This window comes from Anolis sagrei, chromosome 11, assembly GCF_037176765.1.
Source record: "Anolis sagrei isolate rAnoSag1 chromosome 11, rAnoSag1.mat, whole genome shotgun sequence".
Lineage (NCBI taxonomy): Eukaryota > Metazoa > Chordata > Lepidosauria > Squamata > Dactyloidae > Anolis > Anolis sagrei.
Window position 1 is genome coordinate 33985262 of NC_090031.1, and position 20076 is coordinate 34005337.

The 20076-nt window shown below is 43.4% G+C and overlaps 1 protein-coding gene across 4 annotated transcripts in view; it reads left to right on the forward strand.

The window, feature by feature from the left end:
- The first annotated feature begins 5631 nt into the window (after positions 1–5631).
- Positions 5632–20076, forward strand: part of GIT1 (GIT ArfGAP 1) — a 28424-nt gene continuing 13979 nt past the window's right edge. For 2 of the 4 annotated variants that reach the window (XM_067472186.1, XM_067472188.1), the window contains exons 1-7: positions 5632–5930; positions 15455–15588; positions 15944–16056; positions 16154–16259; positions 17698–17784; positions 17884–18014; positions 18919–19013. In XM_067472186.1, coding sequence (XP_067328287.1) covers positions 5879–5930; positions 15455–15588; positions 15944–16056; positions 16154–16259; positions 17698–17784; positions 17884–18014; positions 18919–19013 — 718 coding nt within the window. In that variant the 5' untranslated portion in view covers positions 5632–5878. The remainder of the gene's footprint in view (positions 5931–15454; positions 15589–15943; positions 16057–16153; positions 16260–17697; positions 17785–17883; positions 18015–18918; positions 19014–20076) is intronic. The other 2 variants (XM_067472187.1, XM_067472189.1) reach the window with 1 other exon arrangement.

A 20076-nucleotide genomic window follows, 5' to 3' on the forward strand; every position in this document is an offset into this window, starting at 1 on the left:
AGGAGGGACAGAAAGAGAGAGGAAGGCTATCTATCCATCTCTAAAGCATCCCTGACTCCTCTCTCCTCCATCTCTCTGCAGCAAGGCTTGGAGTGAAGGGGGGCATTTAGTCCCAAGCCCACCCCCCTTGGAAAGGAAACACCATGAGAAGGAATACCAAAGGACATCTAGTCTGCCCTTTGGATCCCATCCAAGCTTTGGTGGAGATATAAGGAAGGAAAGAAAGGAAGAGCATCCCTGTAGCATCTGGGTTTCCATCCAGACTTTGGTGGAGATGGATGGATGGATGGATGGAAGGAAGGAAAGAGGAAGGCTCTCCATCTCTGGTCTCTCCTCCATCTCTCTGCAACAAGGCTTGGAGTGAAGGGGGGCATTTAGTCCCAAGCCCACTCCCTTGGAAAGGAAACACTGTGAGAGGGAACCCCAAAGGGCATCTAGTCTGGAATGCTTATTCATATCCAAGCTTTGGTGGAGATGGAAGGAAGGAAGGAAGGAAGGAAGGAAGGAAGGAAGGAAGGAAGGAAGGGTCTCCATCTCTGGAGTATCCCTGACTCCTCTCTATCTCTCTCTGCAAAAAGGCTTGGAGTGAAGAGGGACATTTAATCCCAAGCCCACCCCCCTTGGAAAGGAAACACCATGAGAGGGAACCCCAAAGGGCATCTAGTCTGGACTGCCTATTCATATCCAAGCTTTGGTGGAGATGGATGGATGGAAGGAAGGAAGGAAGGAAGGAAGGAAGGAAGGGTGGGTGTCCATCTCTGGAATATCCCTGACTCCTCTCTATCTCTCTCTGCAACAAGGCTTGGAGTGAAGGGGGGCATTTAGTCCCAAGCCCACCCCATTGGAAAGGAAACATCATGAGAGGGAACCCCAAAGGGCATCTAGTCTGGAATGCTTATTCATATCCAAGCTTTGGTGGAGATGGAAGGAAGGAAAGGTCTCCATCTCTGGAGCACCCCTGACTCCTCTCTATGCAAAAAGGCTTGGAGTGAAGAGGGGCGTTTAGTCTCAAGCCCACCCCCTTGGAAAGGAAACACCGTGAGAGGGAACCCCAAAGGGCATCTAGTCTGGAATGCTTATTCATATCCAAGTATTGGTGGAGATGGAAGGAAAGAAGGTTCTCCATCTCTAAAGCATCCCTGACTCCTCTCTATATCTCTCTGCAACAAGGCTTGGAGTGAAAAGGGGCATTTAGTCTCAAGCCCACCCCCTTGGAAAGGAAACACCATGAGAAGGGACCCCAAAGGGCATCTAGTTCGGTCCTGCTTCCTCTGAAAGGTTTCCATCCAGCCTTTGGTGGAGATGGATGGATGGATGGATGGGACGAAAGAAAGAAAGAAAGAAAGAAAGAAAGAAAGAAAGAAAGAAAGGCTCTCCATCTCTGGTCTCTCCTTCATCTCTCTGCAACAAGGCTTGGAGTGAAGGGGGGCATTTAGTCCCAAGCCCACCCCCTTGGAAAGGAAACACCATGGCAGGGAACCCAAAGGGCATCTAGTCTGGCCTGTTTCCTCTGAATGGTTTCCATCCAGACTTTGGTGGAGATGGATGGATGGATGGAAAGAAGGAAGGAAGGAAGGAAGGGAAGGGAAGGAAGGAAGGAAGGAAGGAAGGAAGGAAGGAAGGAAGGAAGGGGAAGGCTCTCCATCTCTGGTCTCTCCTCCATCTCTCTGCAACAAGGCTTGGACTGAAGAGGGACATTTAGTCCCAAGCCCACTCCCTTGGAAAGGAAACACCGTGAGAGGGAACTCCAAAGGGCATCTAGTCTGGAATGCTTATTCATATCCAAACTGGTGGAGATGGAAGGAAGGAAGGGAGGAAAGAAAGAAAGACAGAGGAAGGCAATCTATCCATCTCTAAAGCATCCTTGACTCCTCCATCTCTCTTCAACAAGGCTTGGAGTGAAGGGGGTCATTTAGTCTTAAGCCCACCCCCTTGGAAAGGAAACACCGTGACAGGGAACCCTGAAGGGCATCTAGTCTGCCCTTTGGATCCCATCCAAGCTTTGGTGGAGATATAAGGAAGGAAAGAATGAGCATCCCTGGAGCATTCTTGACTCCTCTCTCCTCTATCTTGGAGTGAAGAGGGACATTGAGTCCCAAGCCCACCCCTTTGGAAATGAAACACCATGAGAAGGAACACCAAAGGACATCTAGTCTGGCTTGCTATTCTCACCCAAGCTTTGGTGGAGATGAAAGAAAGGCTATCTATCCATCTCCGGAGCATCCATGAGTCCTCTCGCCTCCATCTCTTTGCAAGCAGGCTTGAAGAGGGACATTTAGTCCCAAGCCCACCCCCTTGGAAAGGAAACACCATGAGAAGGGAACCCTGAAGGGTATCTAGCCTGGCCTGCTTCATTCACATCCAATCTTTGGTGGAGATGCATGGAAGGAAAGAGAGAGGAATGCCCTCCATCTCTGGAGCATCCCTGACACCCCTCTCCTCCATCTCTCTGCAGCAAGGCTTGGACTGAAGAGGGACATTTAGTCCCAAGCCCACCCCCTTGGAAAGAAAACTCCATGAGAGGGAACCCTGAAGGGCATCTAGTTTGGCCTGCTTTATTCACATCCAAGATTTGGTGGAGATGGAAGGAAGGAAGGCTCTCCATCTCTGGAGCATCCAAGACTCCTCTCTATACCTCTCTGCAAAAAAGGCTTGGAGTGACAAGGGTCACCTAGGCCTAAGCTCCCCCCAATGGAAAGGAAACACCATGAGAGGGAACCACAAAGGACATGTAGTTGTTCCTGCTTCCTCTGAAAGGTTCCCATCCAGAACTCAAAGGGCATCTGGTCTGGCCTGCTTCATTCACATCCAAGCTTTGGTAGAGAAGGAAAGAAGGAAGGGAGGAAGGAAGGAGAAGGCTCTCCTTCCCTTACTTCTCTCCTCCATCTCCCTGCAACAAGGCTTGGAGTGAAGAGGGACATTTAGTCCCAAGCCCACCCCCTTGGAAGGGAAACACCATGAGAGGGAACCACAAAGGGCATCTAGTCTGGCCTGCTTCCTCTTAAAGGTTCCCACCCAGATTTTGGTGGAGATGTAAGGAAAGAAAGAAAGAAAGAAAGAAAGAAAGAAAGAAAGAAAGGCTCTCCATCTCTGGTCTCTCCTCCATCTCTCTGCAGCAAGGCTTGGGCTGACGGGCATTTAGCCCCAAGCCCACTATCTGGGAAAGGAAACACCATGGGAGGGGACCCTAAAGGGCATCTAATCTGGCCTGCTTTAACTGAAAGGAGGGGAAGGGTCTCCATCCCTGGAGCATCCCTGACTTCTCTCTCCTCCAATCTCTCTGCAAAAAAAGGGCTTGGGGTGAAGAGGGGCATCTAGGCCCAAGCTAGGTGAAAGGAAAGGGTCCTGAGAGGGAACCACAAAGGGCATCTAGACTGACATGCTGCCTCTGAAAGGTTCCCATTGAGACTTTGGTGGAGATGCATGGAAGGAAAGAAAGAGGAAGGCTCTCCATCTCTAAAGCATCCCTGACTCCTCTCTCCTCCATCTCTCTGCAAAAGGGGTTGGAGTGAAGAGGGTCACCTAGGCCTAAGCTCACCCCATTGGAAAAGAAAGGATCCTGAGAGGGAACCCTGAAGGGCATCTAGTCTGGCCTGCTTTATTCACATCCATGCTCTGGTGGAGATGAAAGGAAGGAAAGAAAGCAAGAGGAAGGCTCTCCATCTCTGGAATATCTCTGACTCCTCTCTCCTCGTCTCTCTGCAAAAACGCTTGGAGTGACAAGGGCCACCTAGGCCTAAGCTCACCCCCTTGGAAAGGAAACACCATGAGAGGGAACCGTAAAGGGCATTTAGACTGACATGCTTCCTTTGAAAGGTTCCCATCCAGACTTTGATGATGCAAGGAAGGAAAGAAAGAAAGAGGGAGGCTCTCCATCTCCAGAGTATCTCTGCTGCCTCTCCCTCATCTCTCACGACAAGGCTTGGAGTGAAAAGGGGCATCTAGGCCCAAGCTAGAGGAAAGGAAAGGGTCCTGATAGGGACTCCTCAAGGGCACCTAGTCTGCCCTGCTTCCTCTAAAAGGATCCTGTCCAAGCTTTAGTGGAGATGTAGGGAAGGAAAGGAAGAAAGAGGAAGGCTCTCCATCTCTGGAGCATCCCTGACTCCTCTCTCTGTCTCCCTGCAACAAGGCTTGGGGTGACAAGGCTCACCTAGGCCTAAGCTCACCCCATTGGAAAGAAAAGGGTCCTGAGAGGGAACCCTGAAGGGCATCTAGTCTGGCCTGGGAGGGCTGCATCTGAGTCTCCAAAGGGGAAGGAAGGAAGGCATGGAAGGGGAGACTCCAAGGGGAAGGAAGGAAGGGATGGAAAGAAGGAAGGGAGGGAGGGAGGGATGGAAGGGGAGACTCCAAGGGGAAGGAAGGAAGGATGGAAGGAAGGAAGGAAGGACGGAAGGAATGGAACGAAGGACGGGAGGGAGGGATGGAAGGGGAGACTCCAAGGGGAAGGAAGGAAGGAAGGAAGGATGGAAGGAAGGAAGGAAGGACGGAAGGAATGGAACGAAGGACGGGAGGGAGGGATGGAAGGGGAGACTCCAAGGGGAAGGAAGGAAGGAAGGAAGGAAGGAAGGAAGGAAGGAAGGAAGGAAGGATGGAAGGAAGGAATGGAACGAAGGACGGGAGGGAGGGATGGAAGGGGAGACTCCAAGGGGAAGGAAGGAAGGAAGGAAGGACGGAAGGACGGAAGGAATGGAACGAAGGACGGGAGGGAGGGATGGAAGGGGAGACTCCAAGGGGAAGGAAGGAAGGAAGGGATGGAAGGAAGGAAGGACGGAAGGAATGGAACGGACGGGAGGGAGGGATGGAAGGGGAGACTCCAAGGGGAAGGAAGGAAGGGATGGAAGGAAGGAAGGAAGGACGGAAGGAAGGAAGGAATGGAACGAAGGGAGGGAGGGAGAGATGGAAGGGGAGACTCCAAGGGGAAGGAAGGAAGGGATTGATGGAAGGAAGGAAGGAAGGAAGGAATGGAAGGGGAGAGTCCAAGGGGAAGGAAGGACGGAAGGAAGGAAGGGAAGGAGGGAAAGAGGGAGGGATGGAAAGGGAGACTCCAAGGGGAAGGGAGGAAAGGAGGGAGGGAGGGAAGAAAGGAAAGGAGGGATGGAAGGGGAGACTCCAAGGGGAATGGAGGAAGAGAAAGGAGGGAGGGAGGGAAGGAAGGGATGGATGGAAGGGGAGATTCCAAGGGGGGAGCAGGTGTACTTGTGTGGGGCGAGGGAGAGCGTGCCAAGCTGGAGGGAGGCGAGTCCCTTCAAGTTAGGGGCCTTCTGTGTGAGAAGTCTGGCCCAATTCTATCATCGGTGGGGTTCAGAATGCGCGTTGACTGCAGGTGAACTATACATCCCACCCCCACCCCCCAAATCCCACCAGTCTTCCAATGTGTGCCAAAGGAATGAGAATGCACCCTGCAAACCGGATCTGGGCATGGCGATGGGTAACAGTAGCCAGAGGAGAGCTAGGAAGTAGCAAGGTTGGAGGAGACAGGGATCTCAGGAAGGAAGGAAGGAAGGAAAGAGAAGGGTGAGAGAGAGAGAGAGAGAGAGAGATGGAGCCTGGAAGGAAGGAAAGAAGGAAGGAGGGAGGGGAGGAGGGGGAAGGGGCGGCCAGATCCTGCCCTGCAGCAGAGGCCGCCCCTCTTTTGGCTCCGCCCGACGCCGGGGTCGCGCTCTCCTCCCTCTCCTCCTCCTTTTCCTCCTCCTCCTCCTCCTTTCCCTTCCCTCCTCCGCTCCTCCTCCTCCTCTTCTTCTCCGAGGGCCGGCCCAGGGCTTCCCCTCTCTGCATCCTTCCCTTCTTCCCTTCCCTTGCTTTTCAGGGGGAGGAGGGAGGTGGGCCTCCTCCTCTTCCTCTTCTCCTTCCTCTCTTCCCTTCCTGGCTGCGGCACAGGATGTCGCGGAAGGTGCCCCGGGCCGAGGTCTGCGCCGACTGCAGCGCCCCAGGTGAGCCTCTCTCCTCCTTCCCTCCCTTCCTTCCTTCTTTCCCTTCCCAGGCAGGTACTGAGGCCTCGGCAGGGAAGGGAGAATGGGGCGGGGACCCCTCCCTCTGGGCCCCTCCCCTCCTTTGGGCAGGAAGTGGGCCAGGAAGGGACACCCGGGGCCAACACAACACACCTCCCTCCTTCCTTCCCTGCCCTTCCTTCCATCCCATCTCACTCCCTTCCCTTCCTTCCGTCCCTACCTTCCTTCCATTCCTTCCTTCCCTCCCATCTCTCTTCCCCCCCTCTCTCCCTTCTTTCCTTTCCTTCCTTCCTTCCTTCCTTCCCTCCCATTTCTCTCTCCCCTCTTTCCTTTCCTTTCCTTTCCCTTCCTTCCTTCCTTCCTTCCTTCCCTCCCTCCCTCCCTCCCTCCCTCCCTCCCTTCTTTCCTTCCCATCTCTCTCTCTCTTCACTCTTTCCTTTCCTTCCTTCCCTCCCTTCCCTCCCTTCCTTCCCATCTCTCTCTCTCTCCCTTCCTTCCTTCCTTCCTTCCTTCCCATCTCTTTCTCCTTCCCTTCCTTCCATCCCATCTCTCTCCTTTTCCCTCCCTATCTTCTGTCCCTTGTTTCCTTCCCTTTTTTCCTCCCTCCCTCCCTCCCTCCCTTCCCATCTTTCTCTCTCTCTTCACTCTTTCCCTTCCTTCCTTCCCTCCCTTCTTTCCCATCTCTCTCTCTCTCCCCCCTTCCTTCATTCCCATCTCTTTCCTCCCTCCCTACCTTCCGTCCTTTCCCTCCATCCCCTTTTTCCTTCCTTCCTCTCTTCCCTCCCATCTTTCCCTCTCTCTCTCCCCCTTCCCTCCTTCCCTTCCCCTCCCTTCCTCCCTATCTCCTTCCTTTCTTCTTCCCTCTTTTCCCTTTCCTTCCATCCCTCCATTCATTTCCTTCCTTCCTTTTCTTCTATCCCTTCTGTCCCATCCTTCCATTCTTCCTTCCTTCCATTTCTTTTCTTCCTTCTTCCCTTCCATCCCTCCATTCATTTTCCTGCCTTCCTTCCAATACTTCCCTCCTTCTCCTTCCTTCCTTCCCTCCCTTCCTTTCCTTCCTCTTCCTTCCCTCCCCTTCCTCCATTCCTATCCTTCCACCCCTTCCTTCCTTCCCATCTGCACCTCTCTCCCCTCCCTTATGCATTATTAATGTATAATAATCTGTAATTACCATCATTATTATTTATTACACATCCATATGCAGGACTCTCCTTCCTCCTTTCCTTCCCAGATGAGTGGGTGGAGACACCCTTCCTCCCATGGAGGGACCATTGGCTTTTGGGCCTCTGTCCTGGAGGAGGGCCTCTGCTTTTTGGTTTTAAATGGGATTACAATTCATATCTAGGCATTATTTTCATTATTCTATAGAAGCAGAATCATATCCATGTAAAAGTATACGCCCATACTAATATACTATTACCATTATTATATGGGAACTTGATAATATTCAGGTATAACAATAATATACATTATTATATGTCCATACTAATGTATTATTACTATTATTATATGGGAACTTCATAATATTCAGGTATAACAATAATATACATTGTTATACATCCATATTAATATATTAATACTATTGTTATATGCGAACATAATGTTAAGGTATAATAATAATAATAATATACATTATTATATGTCCATACTAATGTATTATTACTATTATTATATGGGAACTTCGTAATATTCAGGTATAACAATAATATACATTGTTATACATCCATATTAATATATTAATACTATTGTTATATGCAAACTTCATAATGTTAAGGTATAATAATAATAATAATATACATTATTATACGTCTATACTAATGTATTATTGCTATTATTATATGGGAACTTCATAATGTTAAGGTATAATAATAATATACATTATTATACGTCCATACTAATGTATTATTACTGTTATTGCATGTAAACATCATAATGTTAAGGTATAATATACATTATTATACATCCATATTAGTGTATTATTACTATTATTATATGGGAATTTCATAATGTTAAGGTATTTATATATATATATATATATATATATATATAATACATGCACACTAAAGTATTATTACTATTATTATATGGGAACTTGATAATATTCAGGTATAACAATAATATACATTATTCTACATCCATACTAATGTACTATTACTATTATTATATGGGAACTTCATATAACAATAATATACATTATTATATGTCTATACGCATGTACTATTACTATTATAATATAGGAGCTTCATATAACAATAATATACATTATTCTACATCCATACTAATGTATTATTGTATGGGAGCTTCATAATGTTAAGGTATAACAATAATATACATTATTATATGTCCATATTAATGTACTAGTACTATTATTATATGGGAATGCCATAATTTTAAGGTATAATAATAATAATATACATTATTATACATCCATAGTAATGTATTATTATATGAGAATGCCATAATGTTAAGGTATAATAATAATAATAATATACTTCATTATACGTCCATACTAATGTATTATTGCTATTATTATATGGGAACTTCATATAACAATAATATACATTATTATGCATCCGTACTAATGTATTATTACTATTATTATATGGGAACTTCATAATGTTAAGGTATAATAATAATAATATACATTATTATACGTCCATATTAATGTATTATTACTATTACTATATGGGAATGACATAATGTTAAGGTATAATAATAATAATATACATTATTATACGTCCATACTAAGGTATTAGTACTATTATTATATGGGAATGCCATAATGTTAAGGTATAATAATAATAATAATAATAATAATAATATACATTATTATACCTCCATACTAATGTATTATTACTATTATTATATGGAAATGCCATAATGTTTATAATAATAATACGCATTATTATACCTCATTATCAATGCATTGTTATTATTATTATTATTACTATGATTATCTGGGAACTTATAATACATGACAACAATACATGTAATTATTACGAATAATATAATAATAAATCATACTGTAATTAACAATAATAATATAATGCCAATATAAATGATGATGATGATGATGATTATGTTGTTGTTGTTGTTGTTGTTGTTGTTGTTGTTTTCCGATGCCTCCAGGATTGTTTAGGTTCGCAATAGCGGTGTTGTTGCGTTGTTGTGATGCTTCTTGCTCAGCGGGTATATATATATATACATATATACAGACATACACACACACACACACACACACACACACACATATAAAAAGCTTGGGGACCCGACGATTGTTTGTTTTGGGAAGTTTGGTAATACCAGTTTGGCAATGTGTAATGCTATTGATTAGACAAAAGTCAGTCTTTGTTGTTGGTTTTTTAATGAATGCTCCTATTAGAAAATACATAAGGATGTGGGGGAACTACAATTTCCAGAAATTGTGGGCCATCACCCCCAAATCCTGTCAGTATTTAAAGTTGGCCATGTTGGGCCTGTGTGCCAAGATTTGTTGTCGCCGGGTTCAGTGTTCTCTGGATGCAGGGTGAACTATAAATCTGGATGTAGGGTGAACTATAAATCCTGGGGTCAAAGGTCAGTCCTCCTCAAACCCCCCCCCCCCCCCCAAGTATATTCTGTTGGTCACCAGGGTTCTGTGTGCCAGTTTAGGTTCAGGTCCATCAGAGGTGTGGTTCAGAGTGCTCTTTGATTGCAGGTGAACTATAAATCCCAGGACCTATAACTCCAAAATATCCAGGCCAATTCCCCTCCAAACCCACCAATATTCAAGTTTGGGCACATTGGGTGTGCATGTGCCAAGTTTGGTCCAGATCCCTCATTGTTTGGGTTCATAGTGCGCTCTGGATGTAGGTGAACTACAACTCCCCCAAATCAAGGTGAATTTTCCCCAAAGATCTCCAATATTTTTTGCTGTTCATGGGGGCTCAGTGTGCCAAGTTTGGTCCCATTCCATCCTTGGTGGAGTTCAGAGTGCTCCTTGATTGCAGGTGAACTATACATCCCAGGACCTACATTCCCAGGACCTACAATCCCAGGACCTACACCTGAGTACTGTGTGCCAATTTAGGTTCAGGTCCATCAGAGGTGGGGTTCAGAGTGCTCTTTGATTGCAGGTGAACTATAAATCCCAGGACCTACAACTCCAAAATATCCAGGCCAATTCCCCTCCAAACCCACCAATATTCAAGTTTGGGCACATTGGGTATGTGTGCCAAGTTTGGTCCAGATCCCTCATTGTTTGGGTTCATGGTGCGCTCTGGATGTAGGTGAACTACAACTCCTATAAATCCTTCCAAAGACTTCCAGTGTGTTTTGTTGGTCATGAAGGTTCTGTGTGCCAAGTGAGTTCCAGGGCCATCATTGGTGGAGTTCAGAGTACTCTTAGATTGGAGGTGAACTACACATCCCAGTACTACAACTCCTATAAATCATGGGGAATTCTCCCCAAAGCTCTCTAGTATGTTCAGTTGCTGATCAGTTCCTCTGTTTGCTGTATGCCATAGAAAAGAATAGGAAAGGGTTAAGGGAGAGGCAGTGGGCGGGGTTATGCAAATTCCGCACCAATTGAGAGAGTCAGAAACACTGGGGTGCCTGTGGTGGAGGAAACACATACAATCTAGGATGAAATGGTCCCTGTATGGGTGGTGGACAGTGTGGTGGTGTTGGTGGAGGACATGGACAGGGATTGTACATCTTCACGGTGCTCACAATAACCTGCAATGTCATTGGAGGGAGGGCCTCTGGTGGCTCCTCATGGGGGGGATCATAGCTGCTGGTGCAAGTGGGAGCCTGTCTGTGAAAGATGGCACGCCAGCCACACACACACACATATGTTCACTTTTATTATGGATATAGATATGTTTGTATATCTACATGTGTGTGTGTATGTATACATATACACACACATACACGTACATATACACATACATATAGATATGCGTGTATATGTATGTGTATATATATACACCCATTTATATGTATATGTGTGTATGTATGTGCATATTTATATATATATGTATGTGTATATATGTATATATATAGGAATACATATGTATGTGTGTATATGTACATATATATACACACATACACATGTGTAGATGTGTCTATATACACACATACATACATATACATATATATGTGTGTGTATATGTATGTATGTGTATATATATACACCCATATATATGTACTTGTATATGTATGCGTATTTGTGTTGTGTGTGTGTGTGTGTGTGTGTGTGTGTGTATATATATATATATATATATATATATATATATATATATATACATATTTTTATATATACATATATAGGTATGTATATGTATGTGTATATACGTATATATACGAATACATATAGAAATGTGTGTATATGTGTGTATATATACACACATACATACACGTACATATACATATAGAAATGTGTGTATATGTATATGTTTATATATATACACCCATATATATATTTGTATATGTATGCATATGTGTGTGTGTATATATACATATTTATAGAAATACATATATATGTATGTATATGTATGCGTATGTGTGTATATATCCGAATACATATGCATGTGTGTATATGTACGTATATATATATACACACACATACATATGTGTGTGTATATGTATATGTGTATATATATACACCCATATATATATATATATTTGTGTGTGTGTGTGTGTGTGTGTGTGTGTGTGTATATATATATATACACATATATATTTGTGTGTATGCGTATGTGTGCATATATATTGTTGGAGATATATGTGTATGTGTATTTTGGGGGGGATTTGTGTACCCTAGAGAACAACTGCCAGAATGGTAAAATCATCCTCTCGTTCACACGCATCCACATGGGTTATGGACCCAGCACTCTTGGGCGCATATATATATACACACACACACACACATATATTTATGTATACCTATATATTTGTGTGTATACGAATGGGTATATACATATATATACGTATACATATGTATGTATATGTTTATGTTTGTGTATATATAGAGTCCAGATCCCTTCTTTCCCTTTGGCCAGAGCCCATTCTGTTTGCGCCGAAATGCAGAGGAAGCCTGAGCGGGGTTTTTCCATCCGTCCGTCCATCCGCATCCTGTCAAAACTCATTGTTTGCACAGAGAGGAATGCCACTCAATTTCCCCCTCCCTCCAATGCATTGAGATCACACTTTTGATGCTAGTCCTCTTTGTTGGGGAGCAAAAGCAAGGAAACAACAACACCAACAGCAATAATATCCTTGCTTTGGGCCAGGCCGCCCCTCCGTTGAGGCCCCGATGGATGCCCTTTGGAGGCCCCCAGTGCCCTTTTGGGTTGGCATCAGCCCCACGCTGCCCTTTGCCCGGGCTCAAGGGGCCCTTTGTTTGAGGCTCCGGAAGGGACAAAGGGCCCCAGTGTGGCTTCGGAGGCGGGCCAAGGAAGCATTCTTGGAAGGGTTGCGTGGCGGATTCTTCTTCTTTTTCCATCCACAATCATTCCTATGTACAATCCACTCTTATGATTGGGGCTTTTCCCACTCTTCGCATGCTCAGAGGCCCTCTTGCCCTGGAAAATGCGCTCTCCTATCTTCGCATGCTCAGAGACCCTCTTGGGAAAACGCACCAGTGCCATAGGCATTGGAGATATATTTTTGGGGGGAAGTGGGGTTCTCAATGTCCCCCAATGGGTCTTGTTTAGGAAAATTGGGGAGTTGATTATTTTAAATGAATATAATTGACCTGAATATTTAAATCTATTTTAATAATATTTGTACGTTGCATTGAAACAAACATTGGGAGCTGCTTTACATCTCCTGCAAGAGGGAGAAGCTGGAGCTGACAGAGGGAGCTCACCCACGCTCTCTCCCCGGATTCAAACCTCCGACCTGTCAGATGTTTGAACATCCTTGTGAGAGGCTTCTCTCGTGTCCTTGTGGGAGGTTTCTATCGTGTCCCCGCAATGGGGAGCTGGAGCTGACAGAGGGAGCTCACCCATGCTTTCCCTGGATTCGAACCTCTGACCTGTCAGATGTTTGAACATCCTTGTGGGAGGCTTCTCTCGTGTCCCCTTTGCATGGGGACACGCCCATGCTCTCTCCCTGGATTCAAACCTCCGATCTGTCGGATGTTTTGATGTTTGACCATCTTTGTGGGAGGCTTCTCTCATGTCCCTGCAATGGGGAGCTGGAGCTGACAAAGGGAGCTCACCCGCTCTCTCCCCGGATTCAAACCTCCGATCTGTCAGATGTTTGAACATCCTTGTGGGAGGCTTCTCTCGTGTCTCCTTTGCATGGGGAGCTGGAGCTGACAGAGGGAGCTCGCCCATGCTCTCTCCCTGGATTCAAACCTCTGATCTGTCGGATGTTTTGATGTTTGACCATCTTTGTGGGAGGCTTCTCTCATGTCCCTGCAATGGGGAGCTGGAGTTGACAAAGGGAGCTCACCCACACTCTCCCTGGATTCGAACCCCTGACCTGTTGGATGTTTTTATGTTTGACCATCCTTGTGGGAGGCTTCTCTCATGTCCCCTTTGCATGGGGAGCTGGAGCTGACAGAGGGAGCTCACCCGCTCTCTCCCCAGATTCGAACCTCCGACCTGTTGGATGTTTTTATGTTTGACCATCCTTGTGGGAGGCTTCTCTCATGTCCCCTTTGCATGGGGAGGTGGAGCTGATAGAGGGAGCTCACCCACGCTCTCCCCGGACCTGTCGGTCTTCAATCCTGCTGGAATATATTATCAGTAGTAATTATATTTAACACATTGGTATTACTATGTTATTATATTGTATTACATTACATTACAACATTATCATATATGTCTATATCATATATCATGAGCGTAGCACAGTCTTAGTATTATACATTCCTATATTGTCCTATACCACTATACTGCAGTATTAGTAGTAATATTATATTTATTTATTTATTTATTACTGCACTTGTAGACTGCCGTTCTCAGCCCTAGGGCGACTCACGGCGGTGTACAACATATAAAAAACAATTTACAAAAAGGCAATATCACAACAACAACAACATCACTATTAATAATACAATTACACTAAATCCTTCGCGACGTCTCATCATAGAATCACAATCCAATCTCGTTATCCATATTCCGTTCCAGTCATCGTTGCCAATTGTTATAGCACTTAGTCAAACGCCTTCTCAAACAACCACGTCTTTAGTCTCTTGCGGAATGTCATAAGGGAGGGCGCCTGTCTGATGTCTACAGGGAGGGTGCTCCACAGCCGGGGGGCCACCACCGAGAAGGCCCTCTCCCTCGTCCCCGCCAGGCGTGCCTGTGAGGCAGGCGGGATCGAGAGAAGGGCCTCCCCGGACGATCTCAAAGTCCTCGTGGGCTCATAGGCCGAGATGCGGTCAGACAGGTATTTTGGGCCAGAACCGTTTAGGGCTTTGTAGGCCAACACCAGCACCTTGAATTGGGCCCGGTAGCAGATCGGCAGCCAGTGGAGCTGGAACAACAAGGGCGTTGTATGCTCCCTGCGTCCCGCTCCTGTTAGTAACATGGCTGCCGCGCGCTGGACTAGCTGGAGCTTCCGGGCCGTCTTCAAGGGCAGCCCCACGTAGAGAGCGTTGCAGTAGTCAAGGCGGGATGTGACATGTAAAATAGGATATACAATTATTATATATTATTATATCAAAATACACATACATATATATGTATATATAGATAAGTGTTTGTGTGTGTATATATATATATATGCACACACATACATATACAAATACATATATATGGGTATATATATATATATATGCGTATATACATACATATACATACATATACACACATCCATATGTATATGTATATATACATATATACACATACATATATATGTGTGTATATGTACGTATATATACACACATACATATATAAATACATATATATGGGTGTATATATATTCACATATACATACATATATTTGTATGTGTGTGTATATATATACGAACATATACACACATCCATATGTATACGTATATATACACATACAAATATATGTGTGTGTCTGTGTGTATATATATACACACACATATACAAATACATATATATGGGTGTGTATATATATGCACATATACATACATATATTTGTACGTGACTGTATATATATATATATATGTATATGTATATGTACATATACACACTTGTATATGTATATATACATATATACACATACGTGTGTGTGTGTGTGTGTATACACATAACTAGAGAGAAAGCGAGAAATGTCCAATGATAGAATTCTTGATTCGTTTGCTAATCGCAGTGTGCAATTATTTTTAGAATTCTTATTTAATGTTTTCCCGCGCTGTGATTGGCCGAGCGTCAATGACGTCACCAGGAAATGCAGGGGAGATGTTGTGATGTGCAGCCTGCAATGGCAAGGCCGAACACTAGATGGCGGAGGAGAGCAAGGAGAAGGGAGGGTGGGTTGGATGGATGGACTCAAGGGTGCCCGCTCACTCCCTCTCTCTGTGTGTGTGTCTCCCTCTCCAGACCCCGGCTGGGCCTCCATCAACCGCGGGGTGCTGGTCTGCGACGAATGCTGCAGCGTCCACCGCAGCCTCGGGCGCCACATCTCCATCGTGAAGCACCTGCGCCACAGCCCTTGGTCCGCCACGCTCTTGCAGGTAAGGAAGGGCCCTTTAAGGAAGGGATCGGGTGCCAAAGTTAATGTTGTCATTGTTATTTTACTACTAGTAGTATTTTACTACAACTTCTGCTACTATTATTTCACTACCTATCATGATTACTTTTCTTCTACTGTTCTATTACTAATACTACTATTTCACTATTAATACTACTATTTTACTACTAGTAGTATGTTACTATAACTACTGCTACTATTATTGTTTTATTGCCTATCATTATTACTTTACTTCTACTATTATATTACTAATACTAGTATTTAACTGCTATTTTATTACTAATACTACTATTTTGCTACTAGTGTGCCATCCTTTGCTCTCCCTTTTCGGTCTCCAGATGGTCCACACGCTAGCCAGCAATGGGGCCAACTCCATCTGGGAGCATTCGCTGCTGGACCCGGCGCAGGTCCAGAGTGGAAGGCGCAAGGCCAACCCTCAGGACAAAGTCCAGTGAGTAGTATCCCTTGGGCACACATCACGGGCTTGGCTTCGAGGTCTCCTCCCCCCTTTATACAGCGGTTTCTGACCCGGTTTGGTGTCTCCACAGCCCCACCAAGTCCGAATTCATCCGCGCCAAGTACCAGATGCTGGCCTTTGTGCACAAACTCCCATGCCGTGACGACGACGGAGTGACCGCCAAGGACCTCAGCAAGGTAAGGAGCTTGGGGTCAAACTGTTGTTGTTGTTATAGAATTGGGGAACCCAGGTCCAAATCAGTGCTAAAGCTTGCTTTTACCTAACCTGACTGGGAAGGGACGAAATCTAACCCCCTTCCCATTGTCGTTAATGTTGTCATTGTTATTTTACTACTAGTAGTATATTACTACAACTTCTACTATTATTTCACTACCTATCATTATTACTTTTCTTCTACTACTATTCTATTACTAATACTACTATTTTATTACTAATACTACTATTTTACTACTAGTAGTATTTTACTATAACTATTGCTACTATTATTTTATTGCCTATCATTATTACTTTACTTCTACGATTATATTACTAATACCAGTATTTAACTACTACTATTATATTACTAATACTAGTATTTTACTACTAGTAGTAGTATTTTACAATAACTACTGCTACTATTATTATTTTATTGCCTATCATTATTATTTTACTTCTACTATATTACTAATACTAGTATTTAACTGCTACTATTTTATTACAAATAGTACTATTTTACTACTACTACTAGTATTTTACAACTTCCGCTACTATTATTTCACTACCTATCATTATTACTTTTCTTCTACTACTATTCTATTACTAATACTACTATTTTACTACTACTATTTTATTACTAATACTATTTTACTACTAGTAGTATTTTACTATAACTACTGCTACTATTATTTTATTGCCTATCATTATTACTTCACTTCTACTATTACATTACTAATAATACTAGTATTTTACTGCTACAATTTTATTACCAATACTATTTTACTAGTAGTATTTTACTACAATCACTGCTATTATTATTTGACTGCCTATCATTATTACTTTACTTCTACTATTACATTACCAATACTATTTTACTCTAGTCATATTTTACTACTATTTTACTGCTACTATTAATTGGCTTATTATTCATAGAATCATAGAATTTTTAAAAGGACATCCACCCCAACCCCATTTTGCCAGGCAGGACGACACAATCCAAACCCTCCTGACAGATGACCCTCCAGCCTCTGTTTAACAACAATAATAATAATTGTTGCTGTTGTTATTATTTTACTACTATTACTATTATTTAACTATTATTACTATTATTTTACTATTATCATTACTTTACTACTACTATTTTATTACTAACACTGCTATTATTTTACTACTAGTAGTATTTTACCTTGGGTAGTATTACTCAGTTTATTATTCATAGAATCTTAAGAGTTGGAAAGGACCCCAAAAGGCCATCAACTCCAGCCCCATTTTGCCAAGCAGGACGACACAATCAGAACCCTCCTGACAGATGATGATGATGATAATAATAATAATAATAATAATAATAATAATAATAATAATAAATAATAAATAATAGTAGAATCCTAGAGTCTCATACTTTCTGATTTCTCTCTTTAGCAACTGCATTCCAGCGTCCGGACCGGAAACCTGGAGACCTGTTTGCGCCTTCTCTCTCTCGGGGCCCAGGCCAACTTCTTCCACCCGGTAGGAAACCCCAATTTTCTGGGTTGCACGGTGGCCTCGGGCAGCAGGGTTTGTGTGGGTCAGCATCACATAGGAACCCATTTCCTTTCACGTGTACAGGAGAAAGGGACCACTCCGTTGCACGTCGCGGCCAAAGCGGGTCAGATCCTCCAAGCTGAGCTGCTAGTGGTCTATGGGGCCGACCCTGGGGCCCCTGATGTCAATGGACGGACCCCCATCGACTATGCCAGGTGAGGGCCCGCATCCTGCGCTGTCGTGTGATGCAGGGGTTAGGTCAGAGTTGTGTGATGCAAGGGTTAGTTAGGTTTGAGTTGGGGAACCCGAGTTCGAATCCTGTCCAACTTGCTTCTGCAGTTTGTTTTGGCCTGAGCCAAGTGGGAAGGGCCAAAAACTGACCCCCTTCTTTGCATTATTATTACTATTACTATTATTATTGCTGCTATAACTAGTACTATTGTACCACTACTTTACTACTGCTGTTACTATTTACTACTGTTTTACTACTATTATTTGATTCTTTTCATTGCTATTATTATTATTATTATTATTATTATTATTATTATTATTATTTTACCACACATATTATTTTATGATTACTATTATTTTACTACTATTACTATTTTACTACTAGGCCTGAGCCAAGTGGGAAGGGCCAAAACCTAACCCCCTTCTTTCCATTATTATTATTATTATTATCATCATCATCATCATCATCATCATTGCTGCTGTATTTTACTACTACTTTACTACTGCTGTTACTATTTACTACTGTTTTACTACTTTTATTTTACTATTTTCATTGCTATTATTATTATCTTTTTACCACTACTATTATTTTACCATTACTATTATTTTACTAGTACTATTACTATTTTATTAGTACTGCTTTTATTATTTTACTGCTATCTTATTACTATTATTGTACTACTAGTAGTATTTATTATTATACTAATATTATTTTCCAACTATTATTACTAGTGTTATTATTTTATTACTATTACTTATTATTATCTTACTACTATTATTTTACTACAGCTTATATTTACTATTGCTACTACTACTATTATTATTATTGCACAACGACTGTTATTGTTATTATTATTAATAATATTATCAACCTCCTTCTCCAAACAGGCAAGCCAACCAACACGAACTGGCCGAGCGGCTAGTAGAGTGCCAATACGAACTGACCGATAGGTTGGCCTTCTACCTGTGTGGACGGAAGCCAGGTCAGCAGAGGATTGGATTATTATTATTATTATTACTATTACTACTATTATTTTATCACACTGTGAGCCATAGAAAAGAATAGGAAAGGGTTAAGGGAGAGGCAGTGGGCGGGGTCATTCAAGTTCCATACCGATGGAGAGAGTCAGAAACACTGGGATGTCTGTGGTGGAGGAAACACATGCAATCTAGGATGAAATTGTCCCCGTATTAAAGCTTGTAGAAAAGAATAGGAAAGGGTTGAGGGAGAGGCAGTGGGTCATTCAAGTTCCACACCAATGGAGAAAGTCAGGAACACTGGGATGTCTGTGGTGGAGGAAACACATGCAATCTAGGATGAAATTATCCCTGTATTAAAGCCTGTAGAAAAGAATAGGAAAGGGTGAAGGGAGAGGCAGTGGGTCATTCAAGCTCCACACCAATGGAGAGAGTCAGGAACACTGGGATGTCTGTGGTGGAGGAAACACATGCAATCTAGGATGAAATTGTCCCTGTATTAAAGCCTGTAGAAAAGAATAGGAAAGGGTGAAGGGAGAGGCAGTGGGTCATTCAAGTTCCACACCAATGGAGAGAGTCAGGAACACTGGGATGTCTGTGGTGGAGGAAACACATAACATCTAGGATGAAATTGTCCCCATATTAAAGCCTGTAGAAAAGAATAGGAAAGGGTGAAGGGAGAGGCAGTGGGTCATTCAAGTTCCACACCAATGGAGAGAGTCAGGAACACTGGGATGTCTGTGGTGGAGGAAACACATGCAATCTAGGACGGAATTGTCCCTGTATTAAAGCATGTAGAAAAGAATAGGAAAGGGTGGAGAGGCAGTGGGTGGGGTCATTCAAGTTCCACACCAAGGGAGAGAGTCAGAAACACTGGGATGTCTGTGGTGGAGGAAACACATAACATCTAGGATGAAATTGTCCCCATATTAAAGCCTGTAGAAAAGAATAGGAAAGGGTGAAGGGAGAGGCAGTGGGTCATTCAATTTCCACACCAATGGAGAGAGTCAGGAACACTGGGATGTCTGTGGTGGAGGAAACACATTCAATCTAGGCCAAAATTGTCCC